This window comes from Centruroides sculpturatus, unplaced genomic scaffold, assembly GCF_000671375.1.
Source record: "Centruroides sculpturatus isolate CEXI.00-Female unplaced genomic scaffold, Cexi_2.0 scaffold63, whole genome shotgun sequence".
Classification (NCBI taxonomy): Eukaryota; Metazoa; Arthropoda; class Arachnida; order Scorpiones; family Buthidae; genus Centruroides; species Centruroides sculpturatus.
Window position 1 is genome coordinate 1201386 of NW_019384640.1, and position 25369 is coordinate 1226754.

General features: G+C 31.1%; 1 protein-coding gene across 2 annotated transcripts; it reads right to left on the minus strand.

Annotated features, from left to right (window-relative positions):
* Nucleotides 1-6967: 6967 nt before the first annotated feature.
* Nucleotides 6968-10152, minus strand: LOC111625963. Of its 2 annotated transcripts, none has more exons than XR_002756816.1 (4): nt 9989-10152; nt 8096-8309; nt 7271-7375; nt 6968-7190 (listed from the first exon to the last, which is right to left on the minus strand). XR_002756816.1 is itself a non-coding variant. In XM_023369221.1 (4 exons), the coding sequence occupies exons 1-4, from the start codon at nt 10088-10090 to the stop codon at nt 7053-7055; spliced, it is 576 nt and encodes a 191-aa protein (XP_023224989.1). In that variant the 5' UTR covers nt 10091-10152; the 3' UTR covers nt 6968-7052. The 2 variants fall into 2 exon arrangements, 1 of the variants encoding a protein (XP_023224989.1); XM_023369221.1 differs by having other exon boundaries at nt 7271-7392.
* Between the last annotated feature and the right edge of the window lie 15217 nt (nt 10153-25369).

Below are 25369 nucleotides of genomic sequence, written 5' to 3' on the forward strand. Positions count from 1 at the left end.
AGAATAAAATTATAGTTTATTACCCCCTGAAATAAAGTTAAGAAGTTATTTTGAAGTAAAATATTATTCTGTATATAATGATTAAGTCACGAGATGATAATAATCTTTAAAAATTAGCAAAACATCATTTTTCTTCATTAATATTGAATCGTGAAAAATCATTCCATTTCAAATACAGTACATGACTTGAATTTTAATTCTGATAATGACATTTGTGAAGCATGAGAAATGTTTTTTATGAAGTCCTACTGAATTATAACCTTTCCTTTGGAATTTCTACTTCTACTTTGACTTATAGCTTCAAGTTATTTTATTTCATACCCCTAGACTTATTAAATATATTTCTTTTTTTATAATTAAAAATTTCATTTTATACATTAAATAAATATAAATTTTTATGTTTATATAAAATTTAAATTTTTCAAATTTAAATTCCAATAGAATATGAATAAAATAATTTTATTTTTAGTTTAAAAGACAAGAAAAAACTATTTCCTTCTGAAATTTAATGATTAAATCTTTAAAATTAATTATATGAATTGAATTTTAAACAGTTAAATAAAAGGAAAATGTAATCTATATATACTCAATTCATGGAATAATTAAAGAACACGTTAATTCAGTTTTTTTTTGAACATTTTTGAATTTCTACAAACATAGATAGGACAGTATAAATGAATCTTAAATTCTCATAGTGTGGTCTAATAACTTGTATGTTATGTCTGGTCTTATATTAATCACCTGTGATCTGTCTTAAAATAAAGAATAAATTCGAATCTTTAAGTGATTTTCACAGACATTTTGAAAATATGAATTAATATCTTCTTGACTCAAGGTCTTTAATTAAGACATAAAAATTGTATAAAGTATGATGAATAAAGTGTGAAATTACAGACATTTTTATTACAAATGTTAATAAACTTTCTTGTTTCAGAAAAATGTGAGAAAATGGAAAGATGTATTGTAATTGAAAAAGATATTTTATATTTTCGTTAAAAAAATAAAAAAATAAAAGAGGCGAATGAGACCTCAAGATAAAAGACTTTTGCTATGTTCTTGAGGTATTATAAAAGGACGGACGAAACATAAAGACAATTTATTTTAGTGTTTCTTTTATTCTTGTGAAGTTTATATTATTCTAATAACAATATGGTGATAAATTTCAGTTCACGTATTATACCCATAAATTTAATTTATTACCAGTATCTAGGAACGTAGCTTTGCAATCTGAATGTAATTAATCTTAGCAATTTTAAACTGAAATTATAAATTATTCTACGAATTAATCATCTAATTGTTAATTGTTATTTGATTCAAGAATAAAATTTCTACCATTTCATTTCAGACAAATAATGTTTAGGTTTTGATTATAGCTAAAGGTTGAGAGCCTTTTTAAATCGAAAGGCACACCTCCTATTTTGGAAAGAATTGATAATGCCACATAATTAGAGCCATCGAGAGGAGGTGGGGATTTTTCTTTAGGATCGGAGAAAACTCAGGGCCCGTAATGATTCCTACTACCTATAAAATTAACGTCAGTTTTACTAACAGAAAATTAAATCTTTAAACTGCTTTTTATTAATAAAGAAACATTCTACGTTTTTCATTTTTTCGAAAAACAAAAGTTAAAGGAATCCGCTGTATCCCATGCCCTATAGAAGCTTCCAACTGCCCTGTACATAACGTATTACCTCTATATATATATAAATGGACATGTTTGTCTCTATATTTCACTCTGCAGCCAAAACTACACATCGTACTGTACATGAATGGTGTTTGTGTGTGGTAGTAACCCCAAGTCTCCCATCGTGCACTATGGTGTCTCGATAGCTATAAGGATGTGGGAGATATGGGGTTGAAAGTGATTGACTTCTAAAATGTGTAATAATGAAAGTGTCAACAATGGAAGTGTTAACAATGAAAGTGTTAACAATGGAAGTGTTAAGATAAAGTAGCGTGCAAGATTTACAGGCGCAGATTCGTTTTTTTGCGTTTTTGCGGGAAATCGAACATATTTTTAGACCCATGTAAAAATTCTCTAATTAGTCTGGAAACGGGGCATTTAATTCTTTCATTCTGTGAAAACGGGTAAGATTAGCTATAATGTAATCTTAATCTTAATCTTAAATGTTTTCGAATAGTCGAAAATGCTTTGGAATAGTCGAGGATGTGTGAGTAGTGGGGATAACTTTTGGAGACGTGTGACGCACATGCTTCAGTGATTTTTCATTAGTGAAAGTGTACGAATAACAGAAAAAAGTAGAAAGTGAAAAGTGAATAGTGAAGTGTGAAAAGTAAAAATAAAAAAACAATTCCAAAGCGTAAGAAAGAAATTTTGCGGTCTCGAATCATATCTCAAAGGCAAAAGATAGCGCGGAGAAATGAAACCACGGAAGAAATAGAAGTACTGTACAGTACGTCTAACATTGCTTCGAGAAAATTATCAACGAGACAGAAATAATCAGACAGAAGAGCAACTTGAAAATTATAGGGAAACACATAGAATCAGAGAAAGATTATGTAGAGGAAGAGAAACAGTCTTTTATATTAAAAAAAAACTATATTACATATAAATGTACGAACAAATAAAAACCCAGCGAAGCGGGTACTTGCAGCTAGTAATAAATAAAAATTGTAGTTAGATGAATGCCTTTATTGAGAAAAACAATCAGAAGAATATTTTCACAACAAACCAGCAATTAATTATTGTGACATCGTCACAATGCCGGGCTGCAATTTTTAATCATATTTTTAAATTATTTAATTTAAAATATATGCTCTCCACCTCAAATTAATAGTGGCTTGCCTTTATATATTACACTTTTCCTTTAACAATAGAATCGTGCCGGCCATCTAACAACTTTCAAGGAAAATTTTTGAATTGAAATAACGTTATTTTCAGTTTGTAATGAAAGTTATTTTATAGTTAATTGGGGTCTTCCGCCCCTAAGGTTTCCATATCGGGTCCAATCTTTCATCTATCTAACTCCGTTNACTTGAAAAAATTTAAGATATCACATTTTCAATTGATGTTTACTTGACTAATGAAATTTTACCATTTAATACTACGCGAAAATCGCGATAAACGTGACAATGGTAGGCTGAAATAACTGAACTATTTAAATGGTTTTCATTTTAATATTTATTATATTATAGGGTAAACTTGCATAATTTGTACCCCTTAAGGAAAAACCATCATATTATCGAAATTAATAAACACAAATTATTTTTTATTTTAAGTGACTTTTATTTGGGAAATATTTTATTACTACCATAATCAAATTTAGCATAAATCTTATAAACTTCTGAGAAATAAACAATTTAAAAATACAGTAAAAAATACGATTTAGCACCATTACTGATATATTCTTAAATCGTACTTTAAGATCCTATCATTGGTTTGCAGTCTTGAAAATAAAAATCTTAACCAATAATGTATTAATACGTGTTTATATTAACTCTTAACAAATTCGGCGGATGGTCTTTGCCAATTTTTGGCAGTCATCGCAGTTGTAATCCGTTGTTATTTTAATGGTTTTTGCGCAAAGTTCATGAACCCATATCTCACATTGTATGCAGTTAATAATACTTTCTTTACGTCTTCTTGGCATAATTTACAATACCAACTGTTATTTTCATCTTCTTGTTTGTTTTTATTTTTCTTTTGGTGATATTTTAGTAGTTTTACTTTTCTTTGCACCAAGATTATTTGATACGTTTTTCTTCTTGAATTTCCAAGAATACCACGTATTGGAGATATTATTTCAAATGTCGTTCGAACTGTCTCTGCATTAGAACTGTTTACTTTCATTCCTAAAGAACATTCCTTCGCTTTCTGTTCTAGACATTGATCTTGCTGTTTTTCCGAAGTATGAGTTGTTGCTACCTCAGGAAGTTGTGGGTACTCAACTTCTTCAGTCTGCTCTTGCTCAATAGTCTGATTGGATTGTGCCACACACGTTAAAGTATCTGTTTGTTTTTGTTGCCTTTCAGTTGCCAGATTCTGGGAGACTTCCGCCGATTCACTAAGATTATCATCTTCGTCAAGAACGACATATTCCTCATCCCTGACCTTAAAGCGATTGCGAGGCCACAATCCGCAAGATTCGAAGCCATGTATGTGTGTGTCCATACAAACGGCTCGAGGATATGCTTTATTAACAGAGAACACTCTCTCTACGCTCAGCGGGCTTCCCAAGTGCCTGAGACTACCGTGTACCTGTCTCTTGCCCTTCTCCCCTCCTCTCTCGTTCACCCCGCAATTTAAGGGTTTTTTGGACGGGGACTTCCGACCAATCACAACTCCTTCTTGCCCGAACAGCTTACACTCGGGTCCGCCATCATCCGACGAGAGTGGAGCTTACACAAATGTCCGCCACCTGTGTACGTTCGTTTGTTTACCATATGGCAAATGTACTAACGTCTGACTGCAGGGGTCCAATTAACAAAGCCGGCGCTTCCTTTGTTTTCCATTGTTTACAAGTCAATACCTTACAAGTGGTATTATCCGACCGCACGTGGGTCCAATTGACAAGGTCGCGCCTGTTTTGTTCCCACTCTGCTAAAAGGTCACTACTTTACATCCCGACTTATGCGAAACGCGGTTATCGCTCGGTCCCACCTATTGCGTAAGTTCGGGACATTACTGTAATCAAATTTATCAATTTTTCCAAAATGGCATTTTTTCTATCAATTATATCTTGATTGAAATCCCTAGATTATTAATAAAATTTAAATACATAAGGTAAAGCCACTGCATAAATAAAAGGTTATAATTTTAAAAGTAAATAAACTATTAAAGAAATACTGTATATATTTTTTAGTTGGAAAATTGTTGTTTCAACTGTAAGTAAATTTTTAAGATATTTCGTTGTTTGTCTGTCTTTTTTTGATCTCGAGAACGGTTTTAGATAGATGAAAGCCGATATAGAAATGGAGGTTAATGGAACCTCCTGGAATCTTTTTCCTGTATCTTTAAAACTGCTTTTTATTAATAAAGAAACATTCTACGTATTTCATATTTTCAAAAAAAACAAAAGTTAAAGGAACCCGCTGTATCCCAGGCCTTACAGAAGCTTCCGATCGTCCTGTACGGTACATAACGTATTTCCAGGAGGATCCATTAACCTCCTGGAATCTTTTTACTGTAATAGAGGAGTTCGGCAAGGATACCCATTGAGTCCATTACTGTTTTTCTTGTATATTGACGGTTTGGTAACAAGGTTGAATGAAATTCAAAAATTTAATGGTTTATGGATAGCAAATAACACATGTATTAAAGTTCTGCTGTATGCCGATGATGCGTCGATAGTGGCTGATACCCCGGTAGAATTACAATTGGCAATTGACGGCTTGCTGAGTTTTTCAATTGATATAGACTTGCAAATTAATATTAAAAAACTAAGATAGTGGTTTTTCAAAATGGAAATAGAAGATCAGCTAAATTTAAATGGTTTTTGGATAAAGAAGAAATTGAAACAGTGGAAAAATATAAGTATTTGGGAATTTGATTTAAATATAACCTTAATATAAATGCCCACTTTGAGATTAATGCGAGGAAAGCCAATGGTGACATTATGTAAAATATTTAATATCTCAGGGATATCTTCATGTTCCCCACACATCAGATTATTTGATTCAACGGTTAAATCTGTTTTGTCTTATGGAACTCAGGTTTGAGGTGTGGGGAATGTCAATACCTTTGAGCTAATTCATAGCGATTTCTTGAAGAAAATGCTAGGATTAAGATTTCATGCATCGAATGTTGCTGTTTTATGAGAAACCGGACGGGTACCGCTAAGAATTTTTTTTTTTATAAAAGCTGTTTTAAAGCATTACTTTTACTGTGTATTGTATAGGCCTATATATTGTCATTAAATTACTTGAAAAAAATTTTATATTAGATCTTCTATATTATACATCAAAATTTACATTGTATAACTCTGTACAATGGTAGAAAAATTGCAAAATGTTTTATTAAACTTTTGAATAATGATCAAAGTTTTCATCAAATTGCAAGAGTTATTTGGTGGTCCTGTATTTTAATATGGAATTTTATCCAAGGTTTGTTATAGAGACGAACCAAATCGGTGACAGTTAAGGTGATACAGAAACAGCTAGATGTCTTCTTTTCTCAAAATCTTCAATACTGCTTAGCGACATCTCGACCAAAATGCCGGATCCAATCGGAAATCCTCTGCTTTTGCGTGTTATGTTATTNTTTTATATTAGATCTTCTATATTATACATCAAAATTTACATTGTATAACTCTGTACAATGGTAGAAAAATTGCAAAATGTGTTATTAAACTTTTGAATAATGATCAAAGTTTTCATCAAATTGCAAGAGTTATTTGGTGGTCCTGTATTTTAATATGGAATTTTATCCAAGGTTTGTTATAGAGACGAACCAAATCGGTGACAGTTAAGGTGATACAGAAACAGCTAGATGTCTTCTTTTCTCAAAATCTTCAATACTGCTTAGCGACATCTCGACCAAAATGCCGGATCCAATCGGAAATCCTCTGCTTTTGCGTGTTATGTTATTTGTCCGAACATAAAGTAATATGAGAAATAAATTAAAAGCATTCTATCCCGTAAGATGCTATGCCAATTTTTAGTTCTCCATGTTGTTTGAAGTCGAGAAGAATCCGGTATTTAAAAATATTATTCTAAAATGTTTGAAAAAATTTTTAAAATTTGTTATTGTTAGATGTTTTTCATTGTCGAGAAACAATTTGTAGGTTTAAAAGTATTATATATTTTTTTCGCGAAGTGTTTTAATCTTCCAAATTACAGTGATAAATTTACTTGTATTTATGGAATGACGTAGAACTTGGTTAGAAAGCCAATAACTGTAATCACCACAAAGAAAACATTAAGAGAACGAAACGTTTTATTAATTTTATCATACAGTAACAATTTCTAGTCATTAATAAATAAATACTTAAATAATATAATATACGCATTTAATATGAAAGCAATGAGAATATTTCAGATTTGAAGTGCATTTATGCAAAGCAATAAAATTTATAATCCGTAAATTCGACAGTTCATCTTAAAGTCTCGAGTCTCAAACTGTCGCATGAATAACACCGAAAAGGATTGGTATAATTTGGAGCGAAACAGATATCACATTCCCAAGATTCTGTTGAACGTTGTAATATTGTTCTCCGAGAATCTGTCGGTGACTGAAAAGTAAGTTTATGTTATAAAAGTATTTTAATTTAAATTCGAAATATTAATAAATGACATCAATGTAGACTTTTACTTGTTTCGCAATTGTCGGTTTGTCTTGAGAATTTTCAGTTTTATTTTTGGAACATTTCGATAATAATTCATCATTAAAGACTGTGACAATCGGTCGGATGTATCTCTTAAAACCGCCAAGAACTAAATATGTCAATATAATTAGGAGTTAAAAAAGTCATTTCGTAAATTAAAACAATGTCTTTTAAAGATTAAAATTTTAAATTAAATGCAAACATTTAAAACAAGAGCGTAAAGTTTATTTTCAACCGATAAATCGCAATTTTATTGGAGGGTGTAAATTGGAAGGTTTTATGTTTTTCTTCGTTGGAAGATGAACTTTTTGTAATAATTTCAGATTACAATTTTGCATCTATGCGTTAATGTTTTCAAAATTTATTATTGGTAAAATAATAATATAATTCCATTCTTTTACCAGTAAAATTTTCATTATTACTTTACTCTAATTTTTCTGGCTGTTATGTATATACATAACAAGGGAAAGTATTGGAATCGTGTCAAACTTGACCCTCCAAGTTTATTTACAAATCTCCACGTTTTGAGATCCTCACGAACCCAAAAAGGGCAGAAAAACCCATGTGTGTGGGGGCGTCTATTTCGCTTAATATGGGATGAATACGGGCTTGGTACTTAAGGGGAAATTGCAGCCGGGAAGCGGAAGTCGTTGCTAGATTTTTTTAAATATTTAATTATATTTAATAAAATATAATGTAATAGTTATTATAATTTATTAATAAAAATTCTTCATGTTTTATAATATAAGATTGATTAAATGAAATGATTTTTATTCAATTCATATATTTTTACTAATTCAAATATTCCGTACCTGGTATTTCTCGATGAATTATTTGGCAAGAAGTTTGTTCCGTTTGTATTTTAACTTTTAAATTAACATTTATATTTCTCTCTCTTTCTAAATTATTATGTATTGTATTTACATACTCCATGTAGTTTCTGTAGTCTTGTTCGTAGTCTTTTATTTGTATTAATAACGGCAGAAACACATTATACAGTGTTAATGCCAATCTCTCATATAATTTCTGAAAAATAACATAAATATCGATGTAATTTCATCACTTAACTTTATTACACTATTTACAGTTTCGTGTTATTCATAACTAAAAAGCACAGGCGTTTCCGGCTTATATTTTAAATTACACTTTATTACACTATTTACAGTTTCGTGTTATTCATAACTAAAAAGCACAGGCGTTTCCGGCTTATATTTTAAATTATTTCAATTTCAGTTTATCTTTGTAACTGTTAACCTTATCAATAAATTCAGTGATGCCTTTGTTATTAAACCACCTTGAAAGAAAAACACCTTACTACAATTGCTTTTTGGACAAAAATATACAATTTAAAATGGAAAGATACACTCAAGTGTATAAATCAAGCCAACACACAGCTCACTGTACTGTACAGTACATCCGTTACAATTCAAACTATCCTTTTCAATACGGGTGGTCCGTTCAGATATGTCGGGCCCCGTCCCTCACCACCCGGCAGCCCCATTGTGGGCCTGGCCGAACCCACAATGGGCTTGCAAAAAGAGGCTCTCTTAGTGCCGACAGGGCGGAAAGAGTTAAAAAAAAAATCCTTTTCAATACAATCTAGCGGCATTCCGGGCACTCATCAAAAGAGCTTTTCTATATTGCGGTAATGTAATAGACAGAATGAAGGAGCTGAACAAAATTAAACAAATGACCGTAATATTAGGATATTGAATTAGCACAATAGACGGTCTGATCAGAAAGTGAAGATAACAAACCTAGGACAAAAAACAGCAAATCTAGTGGAATCATGAAATTCACTTCTTCTGGGAAAGAAATCGCACAACGTAAAGGAGCTAATATGGTTGTAAAAATAGCCCCAACTATGTATCCAGTTTTAAGAAACGATAAGAATAGATTAGAGACAGAAATAATGGCAGGTGTGTACAGGGTGCCACGTGAAAACATGCAGTTGGGAATAGATAAGTAATAGATCGATGTCATCACAAAGAACTTGAAAATTAGACTCAAAAAACATTATAAAGTAAGAAAGGGATCCAATAACACGGTATTCTCCAGGATGGCGCAAACTGAGGACTCGGTGATAAAATGGGAAGAGGCAAACATTATTAAGTCTGTACACTCCCCAACATTAGCACAGATCGCTGAAAAACTTGAAATATACAAAAGCAGCTTGAAAGTTCATTAATGAAGCGATGCGGAAGCCTGAAGATGATCTATTAGACTAGGTTGAAAACGTTTGCCAAATAAAAGCGGATCCCAGCAGTCAAAAAAGGTGTTTATATATTTATTTTGAATTGTTCTGCTGAGGTTAATTTAGGAGATGAACAACTTGAAAATTATTTCACTTAAAAGCTTGTATTTGTATTTTTTTTCTCTTTCCGCCCTGTGGGCACTAAGAGGACCTCTTATAGCAAGCCCATTATGGGTTCGGACAGGTCCACAATGGGACAGTCGGGGCCGACATATGAAAGTTCGTATAAATGAAACATTTCGTTGTTTCGTTCGTCACAAGAAATGTCACAAAAACATCTTTCATAAACATATTATCATTTAGAATAGAAAAAAATTAACATTTTTATAATTTCAAACGGCACAGTTGTACCTATTATAAGCAATATAAGTGAAATAATCTAAACCATCTGGAGTGGGAATTTTAACAAATTTTATAGCAAATTATAAATAAAAGTGAATTATTTTCTAACCTTAAGTCGAACAGGTCGAACTTGGTGCAAAATATACTTTATAACCTTGGAAAACATTTCTTTAAGAAAAGCGCATCCAATATTCACTTTTTCGAAGAGCATTGTTAACGCAACAATAGAACTCAATTGTTAAAATTGTATTGTGACGTTGTATGACGACGTCAAAAAATAAATATAATGTGGTGTAAATAGATCTACGTACATATTTTTAAGTGTAAAACAGTAGTTTAATATTCCCTAATATTAAAACAATATAAGTACCACATAAAGCAGAATTTTTGAAAATAAAATAAATCTCTGCAAATGGACTTGTTAGCGCTTCATCTTTTAATGTACTTAATAGAATACATTGCGCTCGTTTGCTACGGGTTACTATTTAGTACTACTACTAAATACCCGCTACTATCTAGTAGCGGGTGTTTTAAATGCATTTTTTTTCACCTACCGCACTTAATTTTATAATGTCCAGTTTAGTTTCTATGGTAATAGAGTGAACATTCTAACGTTTATCTCCACTGCGCATGATATAGTATTATGTTTCGGACGCTATTTTTTTAATATTTCGACCGATAACTTTCTAAATCAGTAGGGTTATTATCTAATTAAACTTTTATTAATTAAACTAGAGAGAAAATATACTTGGCAAATCATGCGGAAATCATTTCATTGAGTTGACTAAATTTTTTAGTCTTAAGAATGAATCATCAGTTTTTAAATTCTTTTAATATTAAATAATATATAGTATATACTGTTTATATCATTAATGATATAATGCTTTAAATTTTATTTTAATTTACAGTAGTAAGTAAAACATAAAACAATAAATTTAAAGATTAACAAAAATAAAAATATAATTTATAAAAAGCAATTATTTATGTTTTTTAAAAAATTTCACACAGTATATACAGTAATACCTCGACTTACGCTACTCCGACTTACGCGAATCCGGAGTTACGCGGTTTTCAAATCTCGTCGATTCATCTTTTGATTACTCACTCTCCCATACTATTGTTCGGCTTACATGTTCGGACGTGTCGCGCGAAATCGACACATAGCTACAATTTATTTTGTGTTATTTATTTCTGTGTTTGTTATATCTACGGAGACTCGAGAGACTCTATGCGGTGATTTCTTGTAACCAGTGCCGGCCCGAGGCAAGTTTTAGTATGGAGCGAGATCCTATTATGGCGCCCACCCTTGGTTGCCCCTAATTTAGACCCTTTAATTTTCTTTACCACTGAGGCGCCCCCTAGGACTTAGCGCCTGGAGCGGCTGCTCCGTTCGCCCTATGGTAGGGCCGGCTCTGCTTGTAACCGTAAACGAATCAAAAAACGGGATAAGATTAACGAGAACGTTTATTAGCTTACATACATCCGACTTGGATTTTACATAAATTGCGAAATTATACCCCGACTTACGCGGTTATCACTCGGTCCCACCTATCGCGTAAGTTCGGGGTATTACTGTATTACTGTAATCAAATTTATCAATTTTTCCAAAATGGCAGTTTTTCTGTCAATTATATCTTGATTGAAATCCCTAGCTAAAATTTGTTCAAGTTTGTTATTAATCCCTTCGATTGCCAAGCCATTCATTTTAATTACCACTTCATTCTTCTTTTCAATTAGCTTTTTGTTTTGTTCACCAGTTAATTTTTTTTTCTGTCGTATCCTCAAAACGCTGGAGAACAACATTGTTGTCATATAGGTCAATAATTCTCTCGAAACTATAAATAATGAATTTTGTTCATAGTGTCGTGTAGTACAGATATTCGCGTTGCCATTATCCGCGAGATACGCTTTTAGTTCATCCAATATGTAAACGCGGCAAGCCTATGTTCAAACGGAGAAGTCCCTCTGTCACAAGCCATGTTAGCAAAAGAAAGGTGTCTTATTCACTAGACTAGGTAAATTAAATAGAACACATACACTCAACAAGAAGTTGTCCCTTGTTCTGTTTCACCAGTTTGGTGCAAGTATCCAAAAATGAGAACTGAGCACACAAATTTTTGATACAGCTAATTACACACGAAGGGGCTAGGAGTTTCTTAGGAATCATGTAGAGGCAGGTGTTAGGAAGCTGAAGAATGCCAGAGATACACAGAAAATTCAAGTTGTAAAGTACAGAAGGTCCAAAGGTGCGAGCACACCACAAGAACAGAGGACGGCTGTCAGTAAGGGTGAGTGCCGTAATAGGGCCAGCCAAACCTGCTTCACTAGTGACAAAACTGGTACCTTTCGCTTCGGAAGACATGTCTCAACAAACAACAACATCCGAGAAAAATTGTCCTCCTGCTGAAATCGCCGGAAATGCAACACATACAGAAACGACGGGTAGTCGGCCGGATCCAAATACAAAGGAACAACCTGCAGTTTCTGAATCCGTTGATTCCGAGAATTACGAATGTTGGCAGCATTGGCAAGCTGCCACGAAAGGAATAAATCTCTACCGCGTGTTAATAAATGTATGTCGGCAGCAGTGAATGTTGAACATTTACTGTTAAATTTTAATTGTTATGTTATGTTATATGTTAACATTTACTATATATATCAGGGCTGTGGACTCGGAGTTTTGGTGTTTTAGCCGGAGTCGGAGTCGTCATAAAATCTTCCGACTCCTTTTTACTTACCAACTTGTTATGCACAGTAATACTTCGACTTACGCGAACCCGGAGTTACGCGATTTTCAAATTTCTCCGATTCGTCTTTTGTTTGAGCGCCACGCAACTCTTGATTACTCATTCCTCCCACACTATTGTTCAGCTTACATGTTCAGACGTGTCGCGCAGAATCGACACATAGCTACAATTTATTTTGTGTTATTTATTTCTGTGTTTGTTATATCTACGGGGACTATGTGGTGATTTCTTGTAACCGTAAACGAATGAAAAGACGAGATAAGATTAACGAGAACATTTATTAGCTTACATACATCCGACTTGGATTTTACACAAATTACGAAATTATACCCCGACTTACGCGAATTCGACTTACACGGTTATCGCTCGGTCCCACCTATCGCGCAAGTTCGGGGTATTACTGTACTGTATATATAAAGCAAATAAAAATCTTCTAGTTTAAGTGTTGAGGATAAATGATAATGTTTTACAATTTTTACATTATATATACAGCTAATCTAGGTACTAATTTTTTATTTATACACTATTAAACAAACAGTTTTGAAAACTTGTAGAATCAGTGTAAATTTCTTCAACACAATTACAACTTGTTGGCAATTGTATCACGATGGACTGATCTCCAATTGGTACAAAATGTGTATTAGGCATTCAACAAAATGATAATTGCCTCCAAAAAATCAAAAATTCAAGATTACACACATTACTGTTCTTTTTTTCAACTGTTTTGCAGTCAATATTGTAAAAAACAGTACATACTGTGTTTCCCCGAAAATAAGACAGTGTCTTATATTAATTTTTGCTCTGAAAAATGCGCTAGGTCTTATTTTCAGGGAATGTCTTATTTTTTCCAGGAAGAAGAATTCACATTTATTATTGAACAAAAAAAATTCCCAAGTCGAACTTACGTTAGACGAGAGTGACGTATATCCGGGGTGTCGAACTGTCGCCTTTTTATAGCGTCAACATCGGACTCGATGACCAATTAGTGCTTACTGAACCGTAGCACTATGCAAATGTCATGTGGCGTGATTCCCGGCCGACCAATTAGCCATCACCAGCCGTAACGTTATGCAAATCTGTCATTCCCAAGCCATAGTCTTATGCAAATCATGCCGTGTGGCGTAATTGTCTGCTGACCAATCAGTGGCTGTACTTTCAAAAAGCCAACAGCAACTTTCAACCATCTGTCGATGACCGTTACGACTAAAAAAACTTCGCTAGGTCTTAATTTCACGGGGAGGTCTTATATTTCGCAATTCAGCAAACTCTGTGCTAGGTCTTATTTTCTGCGGATGTCTTATTTTCGGGGAAACACGGTACTGATAATTATACTGTGATTAATTTCTTCATTGTAATTTAGCACTACAAGAAATAACAATAAGCAACATTAAATTGAGCACAGTTTATTGTGAAAAAGTCAATCTTTGATGTTATTTGCTAGTTTTATCCCCTTTCTGGTGTATTTCTTTCCCTAGTTTCATTATTTTATTTTGTAGGCAGTCTTAATGCCATTAATGTTGCTCTGCAAACTGGCTACCTATCAAATCAATACAAACCCTAATCACACCAACTGTCAGAATATACTAATTAGTTATGTACAATTTAAAATATCTTTTTATATTTATGTGGAAAAGTGTTGCGTTCTATGGTGCCTTGTGGTGCACCTCTATCCACAGCCAACCACCGCTGTTCAATAATTCTCATATAAGCCTGCAAGTAATTTTCTCATCAAAAGATTTATATTAACAGGAAAAGTTCAAACAGCATTATATCAACTGAAATTAGGCAGGTTTTAAATTTTATAAGTAACATAATTTAAAAAAATATATTTTTTTATTTCATTTAATGATGTTAATTCACAGCTACAGTAATTGCCTGGACGAAACATGGGCTCTGGAGTAACATTTTTACTTTTTTGTCCGAGGTCTTTAAAAAAATTCGCAAGTTATATTTTGATTATTTTCATGTCAAAATGCTCAGTAGAACCCTGACTTGTGCATAAATTACCTTTTGAAAAATATAGTTTACTCTGAGAAAAGATAAACTCAAAAAACGAAAGTGTCGACTTTCTCCTCTTTGATGCTTAACAACAAAAAAGTATTTCCATATTTTTGGGTGCTATTTTTTTGGAATATAAAGTCATACAGTTTCTTGATATTTTTCCAGGGTTTGGTGAATTTCGGTCAAACTATGAAAAAGTTATCCAAGTTCTAAGGAAAAGGAACTAGATTTACGTTCCTCATCCCCACTAGATGGCGCCACGTTACCTAGCTCTAATAACGGGAAACTTCTGGAACAATGCGGACTTTGTCATTTTTTTCAAGGTGTAGACTTTTTGATTTTATTCTCAGAGAACGGAAACCAAACTGATAAACTAATACATAATTTAAACGCTTAATTGGGACAGTAGCAGAAAAGGAATTTAGCAATTTTTGATATATTTTATAGATCTTCCTAAAATATGTCAACTCTGCCAATGTTGTGTAGGCCTAACGGTTGGCGGAGACAAAGCAATTTATCCTTTGCTCCGGCGGTTCAGTTTTTCCGGAGGGGTCAGCATAGCGGGACGTATTACACCAGGATCCTACTTTTTAAGCACCATTAATGAAAATAGATTTTAAGCTCTTCATTTCTTATCAAGACAAAATCATTTGTACAAAAATATTTGGTGTTTAGTTTTATAATTATTTTCTTAAAAAATAAAAATTAAATTTACCTAAAAATAAACTTATATTAATTAGACTGAAGTAAACCCGAATACGAACTACTCGACCCTGCTCCGGATTGGACCGGCTCAACTCCTTCCTCTCATCCCATCGGAAAATTTCATCTTTTATGTAATTATATCGAATATATTTTTAAATCGTGTCAAGCGAGTCACCGACGTTATGTGTCTGACGCAGTCCCTCACTGGACAAAATCTTAAACGCGGCTGCTTTTAACGAGCGACTCCAATTTTTCCAGGACTCTTTCGTTTAAATGCGAAATCATTTTATTATATTATTATTTTTTTCTTATATTTTAGTTTACTTTACTTTATTTATTTAATTTAATTTAATTTAATTTAATTTCGTAATTACACTTTTCTTTCTATCTATACTTTTCGTCGTATTTTTTTCTTTTCTCAACAATAAACCACTTATAATCTTTCATTTGTGACATATTACTGCTCACCCAGGCTAATTCCATCGATAAACATCGTCTCGAGTTTCTCGATGTCAACTATCTAGTTACTTTTTAAAATTTATCAATTCATTAATGAAAAATGAGGAAATATTACGGAAGAGGACAATCCATCTTTTGATAGAACATTCTTTTATGTAATGTTATTTTCTGATTCATTTCACTTTAGTGAAATTTTCAGTATTAAGTGATTTTATCCACTCGGACACTAGTGGACCCCTTAAAATTTCTACAATTAAATGTAATTAGTACATAAAAATTTTATATCTAAATTTTTAATATCAAAAATAATTATTATATGTTTTCTTGATTTTACTCAACCTTTTCTGGAACATTTGATTTTTTTCCTTTTTTTTTTTGCATCATGGGTACTAAGGCTGGCATTTCTTTCATGCACATCATAAGTTTGGCTAAGCCCACAGCGGAGTTTGATTGGTTTGATGGGATAAAAGATAACGCAACGTTATCTGGGAGGACTTTTCTGAATAGTTGTTCCTTATTTAGGCTTTAGACACACGAAGAAAACTCGGAAAACTCTACATAACCAGGTAACTCGAGACCAATGTTCAATGATTTTATTCACTCGACCACTAATGGAGTCCCACAAAGGGACTGACTGGATTGATGAGAAACGGGACCCGACATATCCAAGATAGACTGCCCGTGAAAAACTGCTAGAGTTGTCCGCCTGGATCGATTTCGGGTCTCCGAGAGAGGTAAGCTGACGCCTTGAACGCCTGGGCCATCCGACCACCGAATGTCTCTTAACAATTAAAAAAAATTTAAGTTTCTTTAATAATTTATTAGCATCATTAGGGTGCCGTTGGAACAAATAGAAAATTAATATAGAATATTTTCTTACTCTATTATTATTATCTATGATACTAAATTAAACTCTAAACTGTAAATAAACTACTAAAAAAAATTGTGTAATTTGTGACTACTTAAACAGAACATAAGTGATGCTATTCAAGATATAAAAGGACTAATATCTATTATTAAATAGAGAGATTTAAAGTCATTGTATTAAAAAATTATAATTACTTTATAAAAATATACAGCCTCTTTCCTTAACTAACGAGTAAGAAGTAAAAATAAATATTTCCTCTTTTACACTTTAAAACACTTTAAAACATATTTACCTTAATTAGGTATAGCTGAGTTTATTTTTGTAAATTAAAAAATATATTAAAAGTATAATTGAGTAGTTAATTTTATTAAGTACTGGTAGTAAAAGGAAGTCAATTATTGAACAGTATATTATGTATTATAGTTATTATTGTATTATAGCAGTATATTGAGCAGTAGATATTATTGCAGTATAAAAAATCTGTGTTAGACTTTAATTTAATCAAAAGTTTATGTATTCTACATTTAATGCGAAGTGTGAATTCCCGTGAAGTGCATTAGCGTATTGCGCCTAATATATAAATAACGCTGTATATAAAGAAAGTGATAAAAATGCTAACTAAAGTGGTTTATTATTGGTGTGTTTATTTTATAAACTTTTTGCGCTGCAATTTTTTTAAAAATTGTAGATCTATAAATTCCCACTGTCTGTCTTTCCTTAATCTCTAGAACGGAGTTGGATAGGTGAAAATTGAGACCAGATATAGAAAGCTTAGGGGCAAAGGCTTCGATTTTAAAGTCGAATATATACGAATTATCGAAATGATCGAATATATACGAATTACCAGATTTTACTAGAAATTACGTTATTTCAATTTAAAAATTTCTGCTAACGGAGTTAGATACACAATCAGAACAACTCTATTGTTAAAGGAAAGTATAATATTAATATATAGGGACAAGCCACTACGAATTTGAGGTGGAGAGCATATATTTTAAATTAAATAAATTAAAAATATAATTAAAAATTGCAGCCTGGCATTGTGACGATGTCACAATAAATAAATGCTCGTTAAAATATAAATAAATTTGATATTGTAATAAACTTAAATATAAAAACTTTTACAATTTAACTCAGTAATTTAAGACATTCATGATTAATATACAATTTTTAGAAAGCACAAAAATTTTAGATTATTATCTTCTCCCCTCTTGTGGCCAGAAGAGAGAACCTACCGAAACCGAAGTTTTTAACGAATATTCATCGGTCTGAGGGACCCGGGATCGAATTCGAGAGGTCAAAAACCCTAGAAATTTTTCACAGACGATCTGTCCCGGATATGTTGAGCCCCAGCCTTCAGCACCAGATTACTCCTATTGTGTGCCTGGCAGAACCAATTATAGGTATGATTAAAAGGTCTTCCTAATACCCACAGGGCGGAAAGATTCAAAAAATGGTAAAAACGACATTTTTTGAATTGTAAAATTTAAACAAAATTAAATATGTTTTCCATTGTTGTCTTCATTTTATATTTATAGTAGGCCAGGGACGTCCACAGAAAATTTTCTAGGGGGAAAAGTTTGAAGACAAATAATTAAATCAATAAACTTTTATTTAATTTTTGGGGAATTTTCACAAATAGATTATAAAATACAATTTTGTGGAGGGTGTATATATCGCAACTACTTTTACTATTAGAATTTGTGGAAATTTTTTACTCAATCTTAGGGGAAGGCAAGTACCCCTTTTGCTCTCTCTGCTGACGCCTTTGTACTAGACCTATATTTTTTTTTTATTTTTGTCACTTTTATCATTTATAATTTACTCTCACATATAATTTAAATAGTTTAGATATTTGCATACGTTGTAATCTAATAAAAACCGTATATCTTATTCATTATTTCTCTCAAACTTTAGTTGTTGGGCTGCAATTTTCAAATTGCAGACTTATAAATTCTCACTGATGTCCGTCTGTTTGTCCTTCCTTAATCTCGAGAACGGAGTTAGTCATACCGGTCCTTTATGTATGTTGTTATCAGGAAAAGTATGATGTACAAGGGCAAGGCACTATTAAAATCAAGATCATATATTTTAAATTAAATAAACTAAACATATAATTAAAACGTGCAGTTTAGCATTATGATGTCAGAATAACTTTTGCTTGATTAAACTGTATTTTACTGTAACTAAATTTTTGCTGTATTTCCATGAAAATACAGAAAATTATAGTGTTTAATTCAAATTTACGTTTAAACATACTGTAAATATTTTTGAAATTTAATATTTAAAAATATTCAATTATATTTAAGTAAAAATTATTTAACAGAAAAAAATTAATAACTTCAATGACAATTTATAATGTAACAAATGCATTCGGAATTTATTATTCGAAAATGAAATTTCATAATTTTAAATTATCATTTAAATAAGCGTATAACATCTGCTAAGATTCACATGTGATTAAAAATAAATACTAGAAAATAGGAAGCCACATATTTATAATTCAATGATTAAAAATTATCATTGTAAAGGGATAAAATTTTTTCTTATTACAATCAAAATTTAAATATTTTGCTTAATATAATTTAATTATTTTTATTTGATGATTGTATATTTGGAAATATTTACTGAGATAATTCTAACGTAATAATATAAATTTAAGCTAAACAAAGCAATTTTCTTACATTGTAAAGAAAAATTCTAAAACATTGTAAAATACAATATATTTTATATAAAGCAATTTTCTATCTACCTAGAATTATTTTGATACAAAAAATATAGACATTTTTAATGATATTTTTACATATTTTTGATAATATCTGTTGGGTTTTATGCAATTAAAAATCGTCATAAAATAATTTTTGGCTTTGCTGACCTATAAATTTTCACTCATTAATCTGGAGAACGGAAGCAGATAGATGAAAGTCGAGACCAGATTCAGAAAGCTTAGAGGCAGGAGGTCCCGATTAATTACATACGAATTTCCGCTTTGGGACGGAAGTCGCGTTATTTCAATTCAAAAAAAGTTTTTTGAACGGAGTTAGATAGAAGACCGGCATGACCATATCGTTTATAGGAAAAGTATGATGTACAGGGGCAACTACTAAAATTGAGAGCATTGTGACGAAAAAATTGCAGCCTAACTATATCGAATAAATACTTACTCGGTAAAAATTTCTCTTTTCTTCCTGTCAGCATTTTTTTTATATCTATTGTAGGTTTGTCAGATCCACAATGGATACGACCAGATGGTAAGGGATGAAGCCTCACTTATCCGGGATTTGTCAAAAATTCCTGGGGAGCAGCTTACCTGGATTCAATTGCGGATTCTCCAGTGCGATTACGCCTTAATCGGCACGGCTATGTGACCAAATAATAACTCTTTACGTAATTTATTATTAAATTTAAAATAATCAAGTGGCTGATAACACGTGCTTTACGTTTCAAGAAAATTCCAAATAAACTATTACATGTAAAATATAATTTATGTCAACATAATAGATGAAGTTAAGGAGTACGAAAGTGTTTTAATAGCATAAAATATCACGTGTCATTTCATTTTTATAAAAACAATTACACCAACGGTTAAAGTAGAAACAAATTTAGATTACAAAAACTGTTAATTAGAATCTGTTAATTACTTACTTGCCACATATTAAAATTGGTTTATATAAAGCTAGTTAATTAACACTATTGTCATTAATTAGAAGGCATTAGTTCGTAACGGTAATTAAATGAGTAAATTCTGTATGAGTTGATCCGAAGCATGTAAATGTTACAATGATGAATAAACAGCTTGAAAATGGAATAAAAGGTGAAATATATTATCAATTTAATATATTAAATACTTAACAGAATTTCATATTTTTAATAGTGTAAAAATATCTTTTCCATATTAAATCTTGTACCACATTAAACTGCACATGTCATCAAGAAGCACAAATATCAGTACATTAAAATTTGAATTCAAAATAAGTAAAAAACGTTTTATAAATATTTTTAAATGTTGGTTTAGGCCATTCGACCAATTGCTACGAAACTAGACAATTAAGTTTACATACTTCTAACTTAGATAATGTCATAAGTATTACCCCAAAATATCGACTTGATTTCTGTATATCAATTAATTTCTATTTACATTCATTTGCTGGCTTTACATGTAGCGCCGATATGATTTTCGTTTTAATGTTTGTTATATTATAGTACAGCAGTTCCTCGTTATATCGCGCTTATTCTTTGTCTCTCAACAAGCGCGATATAACGAGGGTCTGATGTATTTGATTTATATAACTACAAAGGTTATATTACGTAAGAGTTTATCACACCGAGTGACCAATCATACACATTTTAAAATTCTTTATTCTTCTACTGTACACAGTTTAAAGAATTTTTAAAATGAGTTTGATTGGTCACTTGGTGTGATAATCTCTTACGTAATATAACCGTTGTAGTTATATAAATCAAATATTATAATGTAATATAATGGAAGGGTTAGAAGTTCGAAAGAATATAATAATCTTAATGTTTGTTCTTATTTTTTGCCCGGGCAACGCAGTGCTTACCTGCTAGTATACAGATATTTCAGACTCAAGATCAATATTTTGATTTTATTTTCTATATTTTTTTAATAACGTGTATTGTTAAATTTCACATATTTTTGGGAAATAGTAGGAGATAAAAATAAACCTTTATGCCAAAAATACATTTCAGATAATTCACGAAAACAGAATAATTTAACTGAATTTCAAAGAAAATAATTGAATATCAAAAATGTATTTTTAAATCTTTAAACGTGTTGTAAACAATATAACATAAATTATTGTTTATTTTTATTCTCTAAAAATGTTTTAAAAACGTTAATAAAACAATAAAATTAATTTATTTTCTCCATAAAAATTATTTATTTAATGTAACTTTTAAATTATTTAACATTTAAATTAATGTAGACGTAGTAGATTCCTTTATATATTTACTAGTTATGACAGAAATAAATGCATAAATAATTCAAAATCCACAAGGAAAAAAGTTTACGCTAAAGTCAATAATTTAATTTAAACAGAACGTATATTTTTATTATTCATAATTGTTTATTTATAATGTGGCGTGACATAAATAAATAACATAATATAAAGAATAAATAAAATATAGTAGTATTCAAATTCATCTGAAGATGCGAAAAATATAGACCTACAGAGAAAAATGATACCTTATTTGATAGATACTGAATACGTACACTCTTATTTTAATTAAATACAGCATATAACTTACAAGAATTCTGATTTCATATTCATGAAAACTTGTTACTGTTTAAATGATCTAGTGTCGATTTCCGACGAATTTTCTGAATAAAACAGCATTATAACCCAAAAAACGAGCAATTATTTATTGTGACATCGTCACGAGTCCGGGCTGCAATTTTTAATCGTATTTTTTAAATTTATTTAATTTAAAATATATGCTTTCCATCTCAAATTAGTAGTATTTTGCTCCTGTACATCATACTTTTCCTGTTAGCAACAGAGTCGTGCCGTCATCTATCTGACTCCTCACAGGGGAAAAAATTTGAATTCAAATAACATTACTTCCGATTTGCATTGGAAGTTGATATATAGTTAATCGGGGCCTAAAATTTTCTTATCTGGTTCAACTGGTTCGGATTTCATCTATCTGCCTCCGTTCTCGAGATTACGGTAGGACGGACACGGACGACTGTGGGAATTTTTAGGTTTACAATTTTTTTCAAATTGCAGCCCAATAAGATACAAGTTAGTCAATTAGTACTCGTAGTATCATAGAAATACAATATCTTGTATGTAGTTTACAGATATTCTTGGCTTTAGACTCTGCCGTGTCTCTACTTACTTTAGATTAAATAATAACGATTTAGTAAATGAAAATATTGCTGAATATAAAACTTATCAATTCACAAAGAAAATCCAAGATATTATTATTATATAGATTAAATAATATTTCTTTTTATATTTAAATTCTTCGGTGGTTTAAGCACTTACCTCGATTGCGTAGCGAAGAATATCATATTTAATATTTCTATGTAAAAAGTAAAATAATTCATGAAATAAGAGTAAAATTAAATAGATTTAAGGAAGTTCATGATTTTCTTCATTTGACAAGAAATTAATTAAGAATCTTGCAATTTTTCTTTAATTAAATAGCTGGCATTTCATAATAGAGTTGGCTAATAAGAATTAGAATTACTTTCTTCTTTAAAAAAAATACATAAGATGATATTGATTAAGTGGGAAACACACTGATTATAAAGTAATACACAATTTCAAAAACGTCTATTATTTTTTCTCTTGTAGGAGGACTGTTCATAAATTACGTAACGCAGATGTAAGTGGGTAGGTACGATCGTTACGATACGTTTTAAGGTGGGGTGTTTATACAAACGACACGTATTGCTAGGGTCTTAACCCTCGGGTAACAGAATTTATTTTTGTTTGTCAAGTATGTCATAGCGAACCGTACTGTTTATGTCACTGCTTTGTACGTTATATATGTAATTAATAAGATAATGTAACGTTCGGTAATCAGTGCTGTAAATTATTTCTTAGTACAATTAAGGAGGTTGATTAAAGATGTACGCTACGTAATTTTGGGGTAGATATATGCGACAGTGTTACAAAGCGTAACAGAGGCGAGATGATAGCTGGAAAATATAAAAATAGCGTTACAGAATTTATTGACTATTCCAGAGAGATTGTCAACATTTTCTGTTCAGTGGTGTTTCCACTCGACCGCTGAGGACTCTATTTTTTAATGACAGCAGGAATGAGTATATTTAATGACAATCATGAAGGAAATTTTTGTTAAAGAACATTATATATACAAGTGATTGTTAAATAACTATAATGTTATTTATTTATTTATTTTTACTCTTTCCGCTCTGTGGGCACTAAGAAGACTTTTTTACTTTACAAGCCCATCGTGGGTTCGCCAGGATCACAATGGGAGGATCGGATGGTAAAAGATGGGGCTCGACATATCTGGGACAGACGACTCTCCAAAAACTTCCTGGGGGTTTTTCGAATGTCTGGATTCGATGTATTATTTTATTTTATTTTATTACACGTTATTTTACTTTAGTTTTCTAGCAGAAAATGTTCCGAATTTCAATATTTTTTTTGTCACTACTACATCCTGCATACAAAATGATTAAACATTTACTTCGTCAGTAAACGCCGTGTGTTGTATTTAACAAATTAAATATTAATAAACTGATCGCTTGTTATAGTTTATTTCCTTTAAAACTTGTGAAACTTGTTCATACTTTAATTGAAATCATTTTATCTTTCCCGGATGTTGTATAACAGAGGAAAAGTTTAGAGATCGGTTAAAAAATGATCCTATGTATGGATGTGTCTGTGTGTATATGTTGCAGGATTTTTTCCATCTACTTTAAAACTTAATAATTTCTGTGATGAGAGGGGTTTATATATTAGGGGAAAATGTTTTCAGAAATTTTTAGGAAAATCAGTCGATTGGTTCGGGAGATATTAAGGGATGGATTCATATCTCAAAAAGTTTCAGTTATGAAATTTTTTTCTCGTACAAAATTTTAGTTTACTAAAATAAAAATCTCTTCTTTATCCTCTAAATTAAGCTTTTTTTTTTTTAATTATAACTAACAACATAAACGTTATTTTCTAAATAAAATCTCATAGCAGCTAACGCCACATAATTTTTTTTAAAACTTCTCTAATATGTTTCTTAAACATAAATAATTTTGCCCGGAAAGCAACTGAATGTTTTTGATTAAAAAGTTATATATAACTGCAACGTTTCTATAAGCATTTAAGAAAGTCAATCATGTTAGATTATTTCTTTATTTATTAACATAACAATAACATTGCTACCGATATACTGGGAACAATGTTTTTAGATTTATTTTAGAAACATTAACAATATTAATATCAAATGTAAACATTCTATAAGCACGTCGTTTATGTGCAAGTTTTAAACAATTTTAAGTTTTCCAGTTTTAAATTTTTACAGATTGTAAATAAACGTATTTCAAATGTTACATTGAAACAGTTTATAGTTTACTAATGGATCTATTGAAAATTAGAGAAAATATTAAAAATTGAAAAGACTTTATGAAATATTTCAAAGACATCAAATGAAAGACGGATATTGAAATCAATATTTTGGCAATACATTAACTTACATGTGTATCCATTGTTAACACAACAATAATTTTAATGAGGGGTCTTCCTTTAACTATGTGTACAACAGGTTTTGAGCCATTTTTTAGCCTCCTCTCCTTTAATTACCTGTACCCGTGGACCCCCCAGAAGAAATGAGTTAAGAAAGTTCTTCAAATATTATGTAACTGTGTTTATTCACACGACAACTAAGTAGACTCATAAAAACAAATTCGTATGCCACTAATACCACTAAAAAACGTCCAATGCATACACTCCCTCCTTCCCTATTGTGTCAATAATGTACTTTTCGCAACTCCCCTTAAACTGAACATGTAATTAATGGAAGGCCCCTAAGTTAACATGTGATGTTTAGAAACTTTTGAGCAACATAATACACAGTATTTAATCAAATGGCTAAAGTATAAGATTTTAGGAATAAACGTAATTTATTTCCAAATCCATTAACATTAAAACAATACAGCATTAAATTATTCAAAATCTAAAAGAACTAACAGTCATTCAACACATCTTTTTTTAAACAA